The 21,046-nt window shown below is 28.9% G+C and overlaps 2 protein-coding genes and 1 pseudogene across 4 annotated transcripts; all 3 read left to right on the top strand.

Moving 5' to 3' along the window:
* The first annotated feature begins 7,258 nt into the window (after positions 1 to 7,258).
* On the top strand, positions 7,259 to 12,236 carry LOC111287667 (COP9 signalosome complex subunit 7-like). Of its 3 annotated transcripts, XM_022878341.2 has the most exons (10): positions 7,259 to 7,356; positions 7,480 to 7,654; positions 8,446 to 8,521; positions 9,250 to 9,338; positions 9,692 to 9,781; positions 10,465 to 10,509; positions 10,602 to 10,672; positions 10,881 to 11,019; positions 11,477 to 11,565; positions 11,846 to 12,236. In XM_022878341.2, the coding sequence occupies exons 2-10, from the start codon at positions 7,496 to 7,498 to the stop codon at positions 11,865 to 11,867; spliced, it is 780 nt and encodes a 259-aa protein (XP_022734076.2). In that variant the 5' UTR covers positions 7,259 to 7,356; positions 7,480 to 7,495; the 3' UTR covers positions 11,868 to 12,236. The 3 variants fall into 3 exon arrangements, with proteins under 3 accessions (XP_022734076.2, XP_089615398.1, XP_022734077.2); XM_022878342.2 differs by having other exon boundaries at positions 7,269 to 7,654; positions 11,457 to 11,565; XM_089759272.1 differs by lacking the exon at positions 9,692 to 9,781 and having other exon boundaries at positions 7,268 to 7,654.
* On the top strand, positions 11,870 to 14,631 carry LOC111288748 (non-specific lipid-transfer protein A-like). The gene is made up of 4 exons (XM_089759273.1): positions 11,870 to 11,949; positions 12,261 to 12,329; positions 13,647 to 14,189; positions 14,337 to 14,631. Exons 3-4 carry the CDS (start codon positions 13,840 to 13,842, stop codon positions 14,344 to 14,346), a joined length of 360 nt encoding a protein of 119 aa, XP_089615399.1. The 5' UTR covers positions 11,870 to 11,949; positions 12,261 to 12,329; positions 13,647 to 13,839; the 3' UTR covers positions 14,347 to 14,631.
* A 592-nt stretch (positions 14,632 to 15,223) lies between these two features.
* Positions 15,224 to 18,600, top strand: LOC111288746 (non-specific lipid-transfer protein A pseudogene; annotated as a pseudogene).
* The last annotated feature ends 2,446 nt before the right edge of the window (positions 18,601 to 21,046 follow it).

The raw sequence follows: 21,046 nt of genomic DNA, 5'->3' as shown, positions 1-21,046 counted from the left end.
TTCAATTTTTATTGTGTTAAGCTCCAACTTGAACAATTCAACATATTAAACAATTTGAATTCAAGCATTTTAATGTTTAACTTAAATAGCTCATAAACCTAATTAAATATTTATATTTTAATATATTTTATTATTTTAATTAAAAAATTACTATGTTACTCTTATATATCAATTCAATGATAAATAATTGAGTTTAAAATCGAATATGATAATCAAAATTTTTATTTGATAAATGAATCCAATCGAGCAAATTCAAGTAACTTAATTTTTAGCTTGATTCAAGCTTGAGCTTAAAAATTAAAATTTAATCAAGCTCAAGCCAAAATTCAAATAACAAAATTTGAGTCGAGCTCAAATTTATTATCATATTGACTCAATTTGATTGAATAATTGACATGAATTTGTGTTGATTGGGACCTGCTATCATTTAAACTAAAAATGGGTCAGAGAAAGGCAAACTCTCAATCAATTTATGGGCCTATGCTAATTATTATTAGAGATTTTGTTTTTATCTCAAATCGAGTTTGAACATAAAAATTAAAACTTAATTACAAGTGATGGCATGCTTACATGAAAGGGCACTGTAAGAGTACAAAGATAAAAGTAAAAGCATATTCACTTAAAAGTGTGAAGACTAGTGTTAGCCAAGCTAGTGTTAGCCAAGCTAGTGATAGCAATGTCCTTAGTGATGAGAGTTGCAATACCCTAGCCCAAATGATAATAGCGATAAACTAATACCAAAGCCAAAACCTACCTATCATGAAATAGAAAGAAAATAAGAGTTCTTTTTTTTCATCTTTCTTAGCATCAAAAAGCATGAAAAATCAAGTTGAAAATTCAAAATCATAGGCTACAATTGAGTTAATCTCCTAAAGGTGAGTATATGCCATATTTTTATTTAAGAAATATATCATGTTAATTACTATTTTTTTGAGTTAAAGTTTTAAAAGAAAAATAAAAAAAATTATAAAATCTTTCATTAATATTCATGACCAATTTGGGTAAATTATTGGGTTATTTACTTTATATTGTTAAAATTTAATGATGATTATTAAGTGGATTTTAAATGATGAAAGTGAAAATTTGAATTTTTAAAGGTTAAATGAGAAATTTTATTTTTGAATAAGATATTGTTATCTACAATAATGGATTAGAATAATACTTTATATCAAGGGATTAGATATTGCTATGATTATATCGTTGGAAAGCATGTTGAATCTACTTTCTAATGAAATAAATGCAAGTCAAATATGAGTTTTTTATAAAGAGTTATCTAATTTTTCCTTAAAGATATGCAAGTTATATGGTAGCAGTATCAGAGTTGAATTATGAAAACTGTCTTAATTTTATACAAGGAATTAAAATTTGAGCCATACATGTTTGAAAACATTATTGAGTCTACTTTCCAATGAAATAAGCGGAATTGAATTTTGAGTGTCCTATATGTAATTTTTATTATAAGGTATATATGCTATCTAGCAGTAGCATATGACGTGAATTGTAAAAATTACTAATATTAATCTACAAGGAATTAAAAGATGGGCCATATATGGGTAGAAAGCTTATCAAGTCTAGTTTCTAACACATTAAATATATTTTAATTCTGAGTTGGATATTGTGAGATGTGGTTGTTTTAGTAAAAAGAGCTCAAGTTGCCAATATTAATTAGTTGAGTTAACCCTTATATAGCTTAGTTGTTTTTAGTACTAATGATCTCAAAAAAGGTTGATTAATTTTTGATATGTTGAAATGATTTTGAATAGGCTATTAATTATTTTGGGGGAAAAACTAAGTGGTGAAATCAAAATGAGGTAAGTAGAATCTTGCATATTTTACTTGTTTTCAAACCTATGTATATATGTATATTTTAAATGAGTGAAAGTCTATTTCTTTTATTTTCAATATATAAAAATAGGATCAAGCATATAATTATTTTACGTTTTGCTATGTAAATGATGGATCATGCTTATGAATGAAATGAGAAAATAATTTATGTTTAAGGAATGATTTTATGATAGCTACATTTTTACATTCTTAGGAAATGGGATCATCAATACTATAACTAGTTTTACGGCCCTAACTAACAGGTTAGAGTAATTAATATAGCCATGATTATATGACCTTGCTAATGGGTTATAGTAATTAGTGTAAAACCCCAACTAGCAACTTATAATAGTTAGTAATTATTATGAGGATAAAATTATTGACATATCCAATGTTACGGGTTATAGTAGTAATTGTAACTAATGATAAACAAATGATAATGATGATTTATAATGATGATTTATGATATTTTTAAAGATTGATGCATGATTTAGTTTGTTTATGATATTTAAATTGTAGTATATTTTGAAATAATTTATGAGGTGACTCATCAAATAAAGTTTCAAATAGGGATTTGGCATCAAGTATAGGTGTAGGATATCTATTTATAAGATATATAGTAGTTGGAAAGGCATAAGAACAAAAGTTATACGGAAATGAAGCTTGATGAAGTAAAGTGACATCAATTTTTAAAATTTGTTTACGACGTCTTTCAGCAGTTTCATTATGTTGAGGTAGAAATGGTAATTTTACACACGACACGATGACATGATACAAAAATGACACAGAAAAAATCATGTATAAGACACGATATTATTTATAACATAAAAAAATATAAAAATTATTTTAATTTATTTTAAAAATAAATTAATAATCATATTTATCACATCATTTTGGTGTTTAAATATATTATAAATGTTTAATTTTTAAATAATTTTTTGTTTAAATGCTAATTTAAATTATATTTTTTGTTTAAATAAATAGATTAATTGTATCCAATCATGTTATTTGTATATAATCATGTTAATCATGTTATGTTGTGTCATGTTAATTGGGTATAAATTAATTTTAACTATATGAATCATGTCGCACCTTGTGTAATATGTATGATAAACGTGTCGTGTTAGTATTTAAGTTATTCGTGTCATTCGTATATTCGTGTCAAGGTTATTCATATCGTGTCTAAAATCGTGTCTGACACGAAACATGACACGATGACATGAATTGCCATGTCTATGTTGAAGGGTATGGAAAGTGTTTGAAGATGAAAAATTCCATGGGTTGCAAATTGCTTGGTAAGAATTTGATACTCGCCATCATTATCAGAATATATTGTTATAATAGATGTTGGAAAAAAAATTCTCAACAAGTGTTTTAAAGTTTGAAAAAATGAAATAGATATCATTTTTTTTTTCATTGGATAAACCACGTATGTTTGGATAAGTGATCAACAAAAACAATGTAATCACAAAAACTATCTATGGTAGTCATTGGAGTTGACCCTCAAACATCAGTGTAAACTAATTCTAGAGGTTTTGGACTTGTGAGGTTACTCTTAAAAAAAGGCAACTTATGACTTTTATTACATTCACAAGAGTTATAAAAGAGAATCAATCCTAGAAAATGAAAAACATGGCAAGGAAAATAATTTAAAATGCCTAAAAGAAATACGATTAGAAGGATGTCCAAGCATTTGATGCCATTTTACTACAGTAGTTTTGGAAATTGTTAACATTTTTGGAGAGGAATGTGAAATCTGAACAAACTCAGACAATTCATAGATATTATTCTTATTCTACCCTTCTAGGAAAGTTGTCCCCATACATAATGTTACGTATCTAACTTAAAACTAATTAGTAGTAAGTGGAGGGGCTCAACTTAAATATAAGACTATAAAAAATTAAATATTTATTAGATGTGAGATAACACCACTTTAACAGGTTCTATCACATATAGGCAGAGATGAAAGAAATCTATCATGTAACAGATTTGGAAAGGGCAACGAAAAAAAATTATGCCTTTGATACTATGTTAAGCATCCAACTTAAAATCAATTGACAGTAAATAAAGAGGCCCAACCTGAATATAAGATTACAAGAAATTGAATATTTATTAGATATGGGATAACACTACTTTAACATAGTTTTTTTATCAAAAAATAAGATTGAAAAATTCAACAGAGACATTGTTAGTTTACAACTATTGAAACTAATATCAAATTATTTTTAATAAATGGCACATGAAGAATATCAAATAATTCAAATAAAGTGAAATTATAAGAGAATTAAGTCGAGCCAATATGTGATACAATCAAAGGAGAATCAAGGGGCTGGGCATGGGCCATGGCCCCTAAAAAAATTTTTGATAGGCTTAAAATAACTATTTTGGCATTGTTTTGGCACTATTATTTTCATTATTGACCTTTTTTCTAATTTAATTTACTATTGACTTAATACTTAAACCCCCAATATCATAGTGCTGGCTTTGCCTCTGGATATAGTCAAACATGATCCATTACCAACCATTATCTCATCTGGACCATTATAATCAATGTAAAAAAACAAATTCTACAAATCAAAGGTAACATAATATGAAGCTTCAAAATCTAAAATCTAACTTCAATTATTTGGCTTTGTTGAAGTGAAATTTGCAATTGCTTATTGTTTAGAAAACTGATTATCATGAAACATTTCTTTGCTATTTGTCCAGGATGATCACATAATTTACAAATGACTATTTGCAAATACGATGTCTCATAATTTTGATGTTTCTAATTTGAAAATGAGCCTTAACTTAATTACGAGTAATATTTCCTAGGGCCAAATGATCTTTAATTATTGTAAAGCTAAAGATTACCATTAAATCAAAAAAAGTGAGGATGACAATTACCTCTATTAGGAATCATTTGACTTTGAGGTTTGTTTTAATATAATGAGTTGTGGCAATTGAAACTTTATTTAAGATGATTGATCTTTACAGTATCGTTTCAAAATCTATTAATTTATCATGAAGTTCTTTATAAGAAATAAAGTTTTCTCTAGCATGAATTATGACTATAAGTTCTTTAAATTTTGAACTAAGTCCTTTGAAAGTGTAGATAACAATATCATATTAAGATATAAGAAAACCAATATGTGCCAATTTATCGGCTATGGTTTTAACTTGCTTCAAATACTCTATTATAGGTTTATCATCTTGGGAGGCCAAAATAAGACTTTTTTTTAGAGACACGATAAGAGAACGAGTATGACTGGTAAACAACATTTCAATTTCTGCTAAGCATATTTGGAAGTGGTTGCCAAAGTAATGAGAGGTAAAACTAAGTCTGACATTGAAGTTATAATGGTATTTAAGAGTAGTTTGTATTTGTTGATGATGCCACAGAATATAGGTTGGATTTGGAATTTGCTAGTTGTTTTGGTTGATAGTTTAGGTGGCAAAAACTTATATAAGTGTTATAAGTAAAGTTTGGGAAGTCATTTTATTAAAAATGAATAAATATAAATTAAAATCGAAAATAAAAACTAATAGATTGAAAGATCTCATCACATAGCTCAAACATGTAAAATTTTAAAAAGTTTTAATAAATTTTGATATATTTATTAAATAAATTTTTTTAATAAAAATATTGATAGAATTTTTATTGTTGAATAAATATCGATCAAATTTGAATTATAAAATAATATTTTAATAATTTTTTTACATATTATTGATTTTTACATTAAACTCTATTAATTTGTCGATTCAAATTTTTTATCAAAATTTTTATTTACTTACTTCTTATAAGGAATTTTACTATGTAACTTTATGTAAGTTTTATCTAGTTTGGGCAAGTATATCTTTTAAATCATCAACAATGCCAATCTAATCATATTCAAGAAGAATGGTATTAAATTGAACATTTCATTAATGATAATTTAGTGAAGTGAATTTTATAGGCAGTTGAGCTGTTATATTAATGCAAATAAGGCCAATATTAGAATTTGGATTCATAATATTGATAGTAAATTTATGAATGAGATTGTTGGATACTGGTTGACCACGAGAAAGAAAAAAAATTAGAATGCTGTTAAGCAATAAAAGCTCTGATACCATATAACAGTAAAAAGAAAATGAGAAAAACTCAAAAGATGATTCAAGTGAAAAGATAAGGCATTCATGGACATTTCTTTGTATATATGTTATATATAAATATCAAAATGTTGCTAAGTAGTAAAAGCTTTGGTACCATATTTGAACTTTTAGTTCTTTTAGTTTTGAATTAGATGATGTAGTATAGTTAGTGGCAGATTCAAGTGAAAAGGTAAGGTGTTTATAGATATCTTTAAATATTAAAAAAATAAGAAAATTTGAAAGAAAATTTTGCTCTAGATATCTCTAAAATTTTTTTTACATGCTTTTTCAGTTGACAAGATTAATAAATTCATTAGTATTTTTTTTATATTATAAGTGAACAGTTCGATAAAAATTATGGATCAATCATTATGTGTTATATTAGTATCATTAGTCAATCTTTCTAAAAGTTTATTGATAGTATTTTGTTTTGATGATATACTTCGGCCAAAAAATTTCATGTTAATTGAAAAAAAAAATATTGCTTCAATTAAATTGTATTAATATATTTAGCTTAAAATCAATATTAATATAAATGAATAGTATATTTTTATAATTTTTATTAAAATTTTAAATTATATTATTTTAAATTTTTTATAATTTTTGTATTATATTTTAAATTACGAGATATTTTTATCTTACTATTATATCAAGTCTTATGACAATTATGATTATGTTATACAAAGTTACCAATAAAGAAAACATCAACGTTACTTTTTCATAAAATTATTATTTTTAAAACAAAATAATATACTAATTCTTTTTTATTTAAAAAAATTTAAATAATTTTTCACCATTCTCATCATCAACTTTATTATGACCTAAATACATAATTCAATAACTAAAATATATATAGTTTTAATTAGGAGTATAATCAAATCGAGTTAAGTAGATATAGTGAAAATTTTAAGTTTGAACTAAACTTAAAAATTTATTATTCAAAATTTAATTTGAACTTGATCAAATTTTAATTTTAAGCTGAAAAGTCAAACTATTTAAACTCGTTCAATTAAACTTATTTAATAAAAAATAAATTTGATTCTTATACTTAATTTTAAAATCAATTATATATTTAAATTTGAGTTCAAATATATATATAAATAAAATAATTATAAAAATATATTAAAATTTAAAATTTTGATTAAGTTTACAAGTTATTTGAATAGCATATTAAAATATTTAAATTTGATTCATTTAATAAATCAAATTATTCAAACTTGAGTTTAATTTAATCAAATTTAAATTTTATCTTAATCCAATTAGATTAGCTAGTAAACAATGGTACGTGATTTACGCCCTTAGTTTTAATGTGTGATTTTTAATATAATTTTACATCTTAACAATAACCTTGCCAATCAGAGAGCAAAAACAAGAAGGAAATTGTAGTGGGGGCAGTCCCGATATCCCAATTTCCGTCGTGTAATCCACCCTAAACCCTAGCTTTTGTTTGCGTTTTTCATTCTCTGTACGGCCTTCTCTCTGTAAATTTTTTCAAGAATATTCTTCAATTATTTCATTTAAGGTTTTTTTTTTGGGGGGAAGGGATTGGTTTTGGAAGATGGATATCGAGCAAAAACAAGCAGAGTTAATCGATCACTTCGTGAAGCAAGCGTCGGCTCAGAAGGGCTCGGCTCTTGCCTCCGTAATCGTCGAAGCGACGTCGCATCCTTCTCTCTTCGCCTTCTCCGAGATTCTTGCCGTGCCCACTGTCGCTGAGGTCAACCTAAGAAATCAAAGCCGTGACCAATTATTAATTTTTTTTTGCTGTACATAGTTTGTTAACTGTTCAGGAGATTCTGGGGTAGCAGCACCCTGTTTGGTTAATGAGAAAATTGAGTGAAAATTAAGGAAATATAAAGTTTGATTATTGTGTTTGGATTTAGAAATTAATATGTTTACACTATTGGTAGACTAAGTTGCTTATTTTAGCTGTTTGAACTTTTATACATCCCATAGGATTGCCATCAATGAAATTAGGTTTGACTCTTGTAGGATTTTTTTTTGTTTAATTTAAAATTTTCTCTGGAAAATTGTTTCATTAGTTTCCTATGCATTTCATTAATGATTGTTGGTTTAATCATATGCTTTTCGAGCAATTAAATGGTTACTGCGCTGGGGTAGCAGCACCCTGTTTGGTTAATGAGAAAATTGAATGAAAATTAAGGAAATATAAAATTTAATTATTGTGTTTGGATTTTTATGCGCTTAACTAAGTTGCTTATTTTAGCTGTTTGAACTTTTATACATCTCATTGGATTGCCATAAATGAAATAAGGTTTGACTCTTGGAGGATTTATTTTGTTTAATTTAAAATTTTCTCTGGAAAATTGTTTCACTAGTTTCCTATGCATTTCATGTGATTGTTGGTTTAATCGTATGCTGTTCAAGCAATTAAATGGTTCCCGCACTATTAGATTGTTGTTTTATTTTTCTTAATAAGCTTTTTTTTTATTGGGTTGAGGCATTAGTTTACTTGTAATTTATGTGAAAGCAATGTACCTTTTGCAGCTTGAAGGAACTGACAACTCATTGTACCTTGAGGTGCTTCGGTTGTTTGCACATGGCACATGGAGTGATTACAAGAGTAAGTTGGAAAACCTTTGTTTTATTGTTTGGCTACAAGTTTGTAATGACTTCAATGCACTTGTTTCCTTCTTGCATCCTAAGTTTTCTATTTGAGAAAATTTGAAGATTATTAGTAGTAAATATGTGTTGGTACTGTGTACGTTAGACTTCAATACTGAATAACAAAGAGTCTGAAATGTCTTCTTTTCCTTGGTGGTTGAATTTAACCTGAAAATTGTTCATTAAGAGATATCAGTTTGCCTCTTGTGAATGCTAAGTCCTTTTATTTTTGTGGTTGCTTGTCACTAAAGTGGCAACTTTCTATTAAATTGTATGATAACATAGAGCAATGGAAAATGGAAATGATCCAAATATGTCAACTATTATTCGGCTAATCTTCTGAAAGAAATTATTACACTGATTTAATTATCTAAATGGAAATTTCAATGACTAGTAATTGAAATGGCATTAAATTTTAATATTAATTTTCCAGCTTAATAATTTGGCTTTTTTTTTACCCATATTCTCTCTCTTTCTCTCTTCCATTATATTCTCTCTCTTCCTCACTCCCATTATCTTCCTTTTAACAGTGTTTGTCAGTGATGTTTATTGTTCCAGGCACAGTAGTTAGCAGAATGCCCTTTACTTAATTAAACTACTTGATATATTTCTCAGTCTTGATTGTTCTTATTTTTCTTCTGCACATCATAATGCAATCTACTTTGCCTGTTTAAACTGTTTTATTAGGTAATAGCGGTAGTTTTCCTCAACTGGTCCCTGATCAAGTCCTCAAGCTAAAGCAACTTACTGTCCTTACTCTTGCCGAGACAAACAAGGTATTCTCTTTGAGTTATGAGTTGTTTGCATTTGCACATCTAAATATGCTATTGCTATTTTCCGGTCCAGTTCCGTTGTGGTTATAACACATTTTGGTGTTCATCAAGCATGCCACTTTTAGATCTCTGTCATCTAGATAATTGATTTCATAATATGATTGAACAAATTCTATAGAGTCTCTTGAAAAAATTTTAACTTTTTTTTAATTCTTTATTTCACTTTTTAATGAAAAGGATTAGATGTACAATTTGTGGGGAATCTTTGTATGATGCTTATTCTACAAGGTTTTCATGTTGGCTGCATCAAGTTCATTTATCTTTATTAAATATTACTTTTTAAATATCCTCCCTAGGTACTACCATATGATCAACTAATGCTGGAGTTAGACGTCTCAAATGTCCGCGAACTTGAAGATTTTCTTATCAATGAGTGCATGTATGTGGTAGGTAGTCTCCTAGCGTGATTCTCTTTTCCTTATAATCCAAAGATTTGCTCCATCATGACTTGCTTTAGCTACTGGAACAACCTTGAAAGGCCCTTGGGATGTAATGTTTTGAATTTTTTATTTAAAGGATGATTTTCGTTCATCACATTGACTGTGAAAGAACCACCATGTTATTTGTGCGCCTGAATTTTTTGGAGGGATAAGTTTTAAAGGTGGATTTGCATTAAACACATGGCACGTCAAATTAACATATTTGATATTATATCACACTTCATATGTTTTGCTCTTCAAACATGTACTTACAACTATCTGAACCATTCTTTGGTGGTTGCACCAAAGACCTGAGATCAAACCATGCTTCCACTGGGGGTTGGGAAAAAGAGGGGGGGGGGGAATTCAGGGGAATACTCTCCTGTATCTGTAGCCAGCACTTGTCTGAAAATAATAAAAAAAAAAAGAATAAAAGAACTAATTTTGTTGCTTATGTTTGTGAAAAGTGCTTGTTGCAAATTCAAATTTTGCTCCCCTTCTTTTTAATCTGTTTCTTGTGTCCTAAAACCTGCCTTCCCGTGGAGTGTTTTCTTTCCAAGAGGGAGGGTTTGGTTGACTTTTAAGGAAGCAATGTACCAGTTGAACTGAAAGTGTGCTGATTGTTCATTCTTTTTCAACCTTTTTGTTAGGGTATAGTTAGAGGAAAGCTGGATCAGCTGCGAAGATGTTTTGAGGTATGAATTTGCAGTCCTTGTGTTTCAAGGTCTTTTGTAATTTTCATTTCTTTTTCTTGGCTTATTAAAGTTTCTAAGAATTGTTATGGAAGGTCCAATTTGCTGCTGGGAGGGATTTGAGGCCTGGACAACTTGGGAGTATGATACAAACGCTATCAAACTGGTAACATCTCTGGTTCTAATGGAGCATGTGATTAAGTCCTCTGTCCTTGCTGCAGTCATAGTTGCTACTGTCTGATGTCATATTAGCTTTTGGCTTTGTTCATTAAGGCTAGCTAGTTCTAGTAGACTTGATAGAAATGCAAAGTTAAATTTGATCAAAATTAGCTTATATATATATATCTAACATCTGTCCATGGATGAGAACCTAGGTTGGCTACGTCAGACAACTTACTTATCTCAATTCAAGAGAAGATAAAATGGGCTGATACTATGAGTGAGTTGGACAAGAAACATCGAAAGGAGGTTGAAGATAGGGTGGAAGACGTAAAGAAGTCCCTCTCCCTCAAGGTCGGTTGAATCCAGATTTCCCATTAAAATTGATTGTCCTTTTGCTATAATTCAGTATGGGACCATTAAAAAGCACGAGAAGCAAAATGCAGCTGAAAGTGTTTTCATTAGTTTTTTTTAGTTTTTAAACTATTCCTATATAAGCATTGAAGAGAGTAAAACTAATGTGATTTTCCACATGTATGCTAGTTGTAAACACAAATGCGTTGCTTTTAAATATTGAAAATTGTTTTGGAAGGAGGGGGTGATTCTGGGAAAGAGAATCCTTTAATTCTTGCAAAAATGCATATACGGAAAAAGTTTGGAGCTTAAAGCTGCAACTTCCTAGTTAAGATGCAAAGGAGTGAGTTTAACTGGATCTAGAATTAGCATGCCATGACTTAACTCATTTAATATCGAGATATGTTGGTCGATATGGCTTACTTACATTGTGGCAGAAGTTACACACTGTAATCAGGCCGATGTTGACTTCCGAGGGCTTGAGGAGATCTACTATGAACCTGGTGGAGTGATGGACTATGAGGAAGATCGAAGCCGACCCAAGAGGTTAATTCTTTTTCTACTTTATTCACTTTTGTTCTATATCCTTGAATATGATTTTTACTGAATAGGTGTCACGATTTTCTTGGTGTCTGATTTACCATTCTTTAAGTCATCCACAGGTTGATTTTGGTCCCTATTTTATACCATCTTTAATGCATTAGAATTTGGTTATTACGACTACTAAAGTTATAATTATTAATTGGATTCAGTGACATTTAGATCAGAGTGTATTGTTCGAGCTGACTGCATTTTACTGATGACTAATGGTGTGGAGAAAATGCAGGAGACGGCATCCGATAACCTGAAGAGTGAAGATAGAGCATGCAACTTATTGGATGGGTGTTTAGGTGACCAGCCATATTTTTGTTCACGACATTCTGGCAACAGGTGATTCTGCTTTTTGGACAGTGATACTGCTGCTTTGGTAGTGAATTTGTCATTGTTGCTTCAGAATTTGAGAATCTTTAGCATGTATTGAACCCATTGTTATTCCTATTGAGTTGGAAAGAACGGGAACAGATCTGGTGTCGCGGCTAAAAATTTTTAAGCCATTAGATACCCAAGATTTACAAATTCAAGTTATTGTGCTTTTTGATGGTGCACTTCATGCTGCATCTTGAAGAATATATCATGGTTATCATTTATGAATGTTACTACATGCTTTCTGTGGCTAATAGTTATCCATTATGTTGGAAAAGTTGTAGTTATATATATGAATTGAGCCATCGGGTGTGGAGAAATTGCCAAGAAAACAACCAAGAGAATAGGTATGGATTCACTTTTCCTTTTCCTTCTAATTATAGCAATTTTAAGGTTAAAGTTAAAGTTAATCCTTTAATTTGAAGAGGGTGATATATCCCTTAACTAGAATTGGCGATTCATGTATTCGTGTGGTATGAAATATTGAAATTTGCATATTTCTATATTGTTTTATACAAAAATTACGTGTTATAATTTGTATCAATAAGAAAACATAAAATATATTTTTTTAATTTTATTAAACTTATATATAGTTATTGTTAAAATTTTAAATTATATTATGTTTATATCTTATTTTTGTATCATATTTTAAATTATCAGTCCATTTTTCACTTGACCAAAGATAGCATGAAAACCATAATTCTCAAAGGCTTGTCAATTTAGAGACAAGACGAGGATTGTATAACAAATAGGTGTAAAAGGTCCACTTGAATATAAATAAATTTTATTATATTCTTCATTTGTTCGATTAATTAATAAATTTTTAATATAAACGAGTAGAAACAACTAGTTTTCATTGATGTGTTAGTCAAAGACTAAGAGTTGTTTCAGCACTTAGGATATTAGTAAAGGTGATAAAGATTTGGATAAGATTTTGTTCAATTATTTTTTGGATAATATATAAAATTATAAAATTATAAAATTTAATTTAAATTTGAAACAAAGTTTTATATGATTCAATTTAAATCGAATTTTATCGGTTTAGTTTATTGGTTTTTAAAGTTTATTTTTTTCATTTTGTATATTATTTAATATGATTTTTAATATATTTAAATAGATTTAGGTATAAAATAATATTTTTATTTTATTAAAAATTTAAAAAATTATATAAATGTTAATAAAAATATATAATTCTATTCAATTAATTATTTTTATTTTTTAATTTTTGATTTTGATCAAAATTTAATATGTACATTTAATATTGAAATTTAATTCAAATCAAATAAAAAATTATCTAAATTAAATTGAATATTATAATTTTGAATTGATTTTTAATTTTTTCGATTTTTTTTTTATCCCTGAGTGTTAGGGCTTAATCAAATTCTAGAGATATTGGAGCAAAGGTTATTCACAATTCTAAACGTGGCCATAATTGTTTTTTTTTTTTCTCAAAAAAAGACTTCACAGTATCCTATGTATATTTTGATGGATAGATGCATAGGAATTATATTGACAATAGTTTTTGATATTAAACAATGCAATGCGACGAAACGCTTAGCTCCCTGAATTGAATGAACAAAAATGAGTAGAACATGACATGCAGCAAAAGCAGTAACTGAAACAGCCAGAGATGATGCAAAAAGCATACCTTCTTCACTTTTCAGGTAGCCAAATGACATTTGAAAGCAAAGAAGCAGCCAAAGTTTTGTAACTGCTACTGTCATGCCATGACACACGTATCATGTTTTTGCTACTCTCAAGCTTTGCTGTATATGGGAGATCGATAAGATTCGCACCTAGAATAAAACACAAGGCTCAAAAGTCAAAACAACTGTTGGTTTTCCTGCTACAGCGAAAATGAAGGGTGATGTTGTTGTGATTTCAGTTCTGGTCGTGCTAGCCATGGTTCAGTTCATGGTGAAGCCAGGACAGGCCGCTGTGACTTGTCAAGCAGTTAGTGATTCTTTGGCTGCCTGCCTTCCTTACCTGACCTCAGGGGCTAGGTGTCCCACGGCTGCCTGCTGTAATGGTGTGGGGAGACTCCAGCAAATGGCTCAAAGCACCGCAGACAAGCAGGCAGCTTGCAAATGCGCTAAGGAAGATGCTGCTCGTATCCCCGACATAAAGGAAGATGCCGCCGCATCTCTTCCTGCTAAGTGCAACATTCAAGTCAACTTCCCAATCTCCAAGGACATCGACTGCGAGTCGTGAGTCTTACTGCGATCTAACATTATTCCTTTTAGCCTCTAATACAGCCAATCCGGATATAAGACATAATTTGTCGTTATTATACATATATCAATCTAATAATTTTACCTATGATCCTAATGCCTTGGTTTTTCCTTTTTTGCCAGCATTCACTAAGATGGAATCATGGCGAAAATAAATAAGGCTGAGGGAGCCAGTAGCTGTTGCCGTCGACAGTCTCTTCAAGTACCATATATGTGTTGTAATTGTGTTATGTTCGAGCTTCCAAATTGTGATTATATGTTCGTTGTAAGAGATCATGCAAAGTGTATCTGAGCCAATTGTATTAGTAATAAAAAGGAAGTTTATGAAAATTTCCTATGCTTCTCTCTCTGTAACTGTTTCAAGGATATACCATTGTTATATTCAAAGTTGTTTGTTGATACCTTTCCTACTACGATAATCTAAACCCCACCTGATAAAGAGCTTAAAGATAAACTTTGAACTGAGCAAATCTGATCCAGAACCTTATCTTATTTACTGTTCCAAGAAACCAAGCCACGGGTTTAGAGCAAAAGAACCAGCCAACAATCTTTCACTGCCATGGTTATTGTATCCATCTCTTTACTTTTTGAAGAAACCTGGTGATAATTCATTATTAACAGGAACACCAACTTCCAAGAGTAACCTGTACTTATTACGATCAAAACTTTGCTTAACACGAAAGACAATTTTCACGTTTGACACGAACAAACATAGTATAGATATACAAATTATCATATTTATTTTTCACCACAAAGCCATAAGTAAGCTTGTTTTGTTTATTATTTTGAGGAACCTAGGTGACAAATCGAAGTAAGATGAAGCCAAAATTCTTGAACTAACATTTGTTATGCAGTGAACCACATATTCTTGTCTTTGTTACCAATAAAATGGTATATAAAACCCAATGGAGATTCCCATTCAGCCGGCCATACTCAAGCTTAAACAACTATACAAGAGAGCTTGACATCTCAGTTTCATGTATTGTACCTCCATTTTCAAACAAGAAAAGATGAAGGGTGTTGTCATATCAGTTTTTGTTGTGCTTGCCATGGCGCAATTCATGGTGAATCCAGGACAGGCAGCTGTGAGTTGTGATCAAGTCAATGAATGTTTAGCTTCCTGCATTCTTTACCTTACCTCAATGATGCCGCCGGAAATTGATGTTTGAGATGTGGAGATTAATTGCAAACAAAAAAGTTCAAAAAAAAAAAATCACAAAAATTTGAATAATGAAAGAATATGATTATTACATTAAATGGGATAAAAGTTCACCACCAAGACTAGAAACTAAGGGATACAAAAACACCACCTTAAGAATTCTAATCAAGGATACAGAACAATAAAAGTTCACCATTCTAGGAAACCTACTCAAGGGATATAGAACTTGAAGAATAATCTAGAAGATTGCTTAAGGATAAAGAAAACTCTATTCTCCTTCTACCAAAGAATAATAGAAAATATATAGGCTAGGAACATCTCTTCAAGCAAGGAAACTTTCAGATTGCATTGTTAGAATCGTGCCTAAAATCAAGGGATTTGTATGTGAACTCATTTACTCCTGCAGATTACATAATAATGAATATGACCATAATCCTATCCATATTCATGCTCTTCTTTTCTAGCTAGTGCGAACACAATCTCTTTACTCCAGCCCATCTTATTTCTGCATTTATTTAGTGGATTTGGATCAAGGATAGGCCTATCTTATTTTTGGATAAGTCTGCCTTAGTCTTAGCCCAAGTTGTATTATGTGTAGACACTCCAGTATTAATTTCCTATGGTTGAAAAAGACTTGTACTCAAGTCTGAACTAGTATTCTCGCCATGGTAGGGTGACAAATCAACAACATTGAAAGTGAAAGATAATCCATAAGTGTCAGGAAGCTCTATCTTGTAGGCATTCTTTTCAATGCGTTAGAAAATTCTAAATGAACAATCTGTCTTAGGCTGTAATTTGTCAAACTTTTCTTGTGAAAACCTTTCTTTGTGTAAGTATTTTCACACCAAATCATGTTCTTTGAACTTCATATATGTTCGATGCATGATTATTGCCTTTTTATATTTCTCATTTTTTTATAAAATTCTATTTTGAACTTATTCATGAAATATTTTGATACTCTTAGCTCTTTTTTCTACATTTCCATCAAAATGCTGGTTAGTAGGAAGAGGGACTGATTAGATTTTTACCATATACCATCTTAAAAGGACTACAACCAGTGGTTTGGTTTGAGAAGCGCTTGTAGGCAAACTCTATTTGAGGTAAAACAAGATCCCATTGTTTAATTTTTTTTTATGGAAAAAGAAACCAAACACCTCTTGCTAACCTTGATTTCATTCTTTTTTTACAATTGCTAACCTTGATTTCATTCTTTTTTTGCAGTCAAAATAGCTTATATGGTGGCAGTGATCTACTATTTTAAGGTTTAATTTTGGCACCATAAAAGTGAAAACAACATTTTCAAAACTTTCACTATCAATTATAATATCACATACCTTATCATGAGCAGTGCTTTTAGTGCAAAATTTATTCTTGTGCAACCAGTCTTTTTTTTTACATGTGCATCACTCAAGCTGTATTGTATAACAAGTGAGGATTCAAGATCATCATAAGTCTTTTTAACATCTTCTTCAAGATCCTGGGGTACTTCAATAGGTTTTTCATCATCATCTTCAAGATCTTCATATTCAACCAACATAACTATCTTGAGATTTAGACACTCAAAATTTATATGCCCAACTTTTTAGCACTTAAAGTCTCTTTGGATTTGAGTGTTAATAGCATTAGATTGTGGTTTGTTAGGAATGTCTCTTTTATTCTTTAAATGTAGATTTGAAAAGGGTTTGGTAAAAACACTGCTCTTGTACATACTCCCTTTGTTAATATATTCTTTCATGAAAAGATCCATTTGCTTCAAGTTATGGAGCCTAAGGAAGACGTCTTACCGAAAGTTGTTTGAGAGATACTTTCTTTTTAACTCTCTTTTCATCTTCTCCCAAGTTGTAATTTTTCTCTTAGCTTCTCTTTTCCTTTACTTCTTCAGATTTTCCCATCAAAAGGATGCATGCTTTTTGAGTTTGATGACAATTAGCTTCACCTTACGATGTTCAAGGGTATCATGGTATTTAAATATGCACTCCACCGTGTGTAGCCAATCTAAGGATTCTTCAGGTTGCATCTTCCCCTCGAACTCAAAAATCTCTATCTTCAAATTGAATATGCTAGGTTGAAATTGGCTTCTACGTAAATAGTCTCTGACTTGTTGTAGGTGAGATATGATATTATCATCAAAATCATTGTTGTTTCCATAGTATGAATTGGTTTCTCCTTCATATTCTTCGTTCCTTATTTGTTGCCTCTTTATCTTTTTTCTCTTTTCTTGTATATGTAACTGATGTTATAGTTGAAAGATCTGTTATTGTATCTCCTCTATAAGAGCATCCATTGGGTCAACATTAGTAGTTGCTGCAACGTTAGTGTTGGTTTCAATCTCTTTTGCTGGTGTTTGACAATGATGACCTGTCATAGTTCTGATACCAATTTGATACCGAAAATTAATGTTTGAGATATGGAGATTAACTGCAAATAAAAAAGCTCACAAAGAAAATAACTCACAAAAATTTAAATAATGGCAGAATATGATTAATGGATTAAAAGGGATAAAAATTCACTATCAAAACTAGAAACTAAGAAATACATAAACACCACCCTAAGAATTTTAATCAAGGATACAGAATAATAAAAGTTCACCACTTTAGAAAATCCACTTAAGAGATATAGAACTTAAAAAATAATCTAGAAGATTACTTAAGGATAAGGAAAACTTTATTCTCCTTATACCAAAGAATAATAAAAAATATACAGGCTAGGAACATCCCTCCAAGCAAGGAAATTTTCAGATTGCATTACTAGAATCATGGCTAAAATCAAAGAATTTGTATGTGAACTCATTTACACCTGTAGATTACATAATAATGAATCTGACTATAATCCTATTCATATTCATGCTCTGATTCTCTAGCTAGTGTGAACATAATCTCTCTACTCTAATCCACCTTATTTTTGTATTTATTTAGTGAATTTGGACTAAGGATATGCCCATCTTATTTTTAGATAAGTCTGTCTTAGTCTTTGCCCAAGTTATATGATGTATAAATACTCCGATGTCATTCAAGGGCTGGTAATCCTACTGTTCAGTGCTGTGGTGGTGTTGGAAAACTCCAAAAAATAGCTGAAACTACCGCTAACAAGCAAGCAACCTGCAATTGTGTTAAGCAAGCTGTTGCTCGCATCCCCACTATTAAAAAAGATGCAACCTCGTCTCTCCTTACTAAGTGCAATGTCCAAATTAATTTCCCAATAGCCAAGAACACCAATTGCCAAGAGTAAGTCCTTTTTCTTCAAATCTAAATCCATCATAGGTAGAACTTGAAATCTGTTTATTTGTCGTTAAATACTAATAAAATACGAAAATTGTTGTGTTATAATTTAAATCAACACGTTAAATATAAAATATATATTTTTTTATTTTTATCAAATCTATATATGATTTTTTATATAATATTACTGTTTCATATAATGATGGCAATGGATCGAGTTGGGATGAGTTTTTTCTCGTCCTAACTTCATAAAACATATACTCAATTTCAACCTGATTGATATTAAAATATTATTTTTTATATTATACTCGCATATGTATAAAATCGTAAGCAACTCAACTCGATCGAAATTAATTTAACATAATATTCATAAAATATTTTTTTAATATAAATTACATCTTAATTATCTATAAATATAATATTTTTATTAAATTAATATCTTAAATTAAAATATTAAATAATAAATTTTAATATAATATATATAAATATAAAATTAAATAAATAATAAAATATATTATATATATTGGATTACGGCAAATTTACCTAAAATCCAACCTCACTTTTTTTTTAATAAAAATTCAATCTAAAATCAAATTTAAAAAAAAAATCGGATAGAATCATATCAGATCAAAATCCAATGAATTTAGACCATTTACCATCCCTTGTTTCGTATTAAATTTAATCATATGTACTTATAAATAATATTATTATTCTATGATCAAAACTATGCTTAACATTGTTTCCTTATTTGGCAATATCCACTGAGATGGAAGCCATCAAGAAATGAAAAGAATAAGACTGAGGGAGCCCATGGTTGTTTTTGTCTCCTCCATTATCAAAATTTTTTTATGTTGAAATAATAATTACTATGCACATTGTTGAGATATGGTGCAATTGCAATGTGTGTATCGGCTTATTGCAGTAATAAAGTTGAGGTTGATGATGGAAATTTCCGTTGTTAAGCTCATAGCAATATGAAATATCATAAATTTCATAATTATTCAAATAATTAATATTGATGATCATGTAACCATTTCATAAAAGGAAGCAAGTAATATCTTTTGTTTAAATTTCAACAATTGTAATTAATTATTTTTTATTTTTAAATTATGATATTTTTTATTTTATATAAAAAATATATTTCGTGTTTGTTATATCAAAACAAATTATTTACGATATTTTTTATTTTATATAAAAGAATATAGTTTGTGTTTGTTATATCAAAACAAATTATAATAATACAAAAGAAATATTACACAAATAAATATCAGTATTAGTCGATTTTAATTGAATAAATTGACAAAAAATAAAAATTTAATTAAATCAAGGTCGAGCTTTTTTGGGTTTAACAATTTTCTCGGTTGAGTAATCAGTTTGGATGATATAATCAATTAGTTTCCAATTTTAAAAATTATGAAGCGAACCAACCAAAAAAACTAAAAATTACGTTACTGGATTTTTTTTTTTGCAAATAGATTTATTTTTTTTACAAATGGATCGATCCATTTTGTAAAAGTCTAATCATTTTGTGAATGAATTGATCCATTTAAAAAAAATGATATGTGTATTTTGTAAATAGATCGATCCTTTCTGAAAAATAAATCACTTTATTTTGTAAATTATCTCTCTACTTATTTAAAATTAAAAAATTAAAAATTAAAAAAAAATCGATCAATTTATTTTAATTTGATTTGTTTTTTATTTTCACTTTTTTAATCAATGACTCAATTTTTTTCTAAATTAACTTATAATCAAATTAACCAATTGACTAAAATCGAATTAACCAAAATTACTTATCCCTTTACACAAATATATAAATTATCAAACCTAACATTTAAGTAAGTGAATATAAATTTTTGATATTTTGTAATTGGACAATGCCAAACCCTAACCATCTAGGTCAGTCCATGGGGTTTGGTTAAAAATGGATTTGACAAACAAGACTCACATTAAGTTTGAAATTAGCTATTTATTAAATAATTCATCTTAAATTATTTTTTGATCATGTAAATTTAAAATATGATGCAATGGAAAAAATTAATTTAAAATTTTAATAAAAATTATATATAAATTTAATATAATTAAAAAATATTTTTTATATTTTCATATTAATAAAAATTATAATACTTAATTTTAAAATAATTCATTCCAAAATATTTTTGAATATATAAATTTGAAATACGATATGATAATATAAAAAAATTAAATTTTAATAAAAATTATATATAAATTTAATAAAATTAAAAAATATATTTTATATTTTTTTATTAATAAAAATTATAATAGTAATTTGATGTAGATAAAATATGAATAGATAAATTATTAATATTTTTTATTATGTAAACAGATGAATTAAATCTAATTTAGAGTCCCAAATGAAAAATACCCAAAAAAAAATCTAGGCCAAGCTGGTACGGCTTTTGACAGCGCGTATGTCCAGGGCTCAACGGGAGCGT

This window comes from Durio zibethinus, chromosome 4 (genome assembly GCF_047325235.1).
Source record: "Durio zibethinus cultivar Kanyao isolate XHJ-2024 chromosome 4, ASM4732523v1, whole genome shotgun sequence".
Taxonomy (NCBI): Eukaryota; Viridiplantae; Streptophyta; class Magnoliopsida; order Malvales; family Malvaceae; genus Durio; species Durio zibethinus.
Note: the sequence above shows the minus strand (reverse complement) of the source record. Positions and strands in the feature narration are given on the sequence as shown.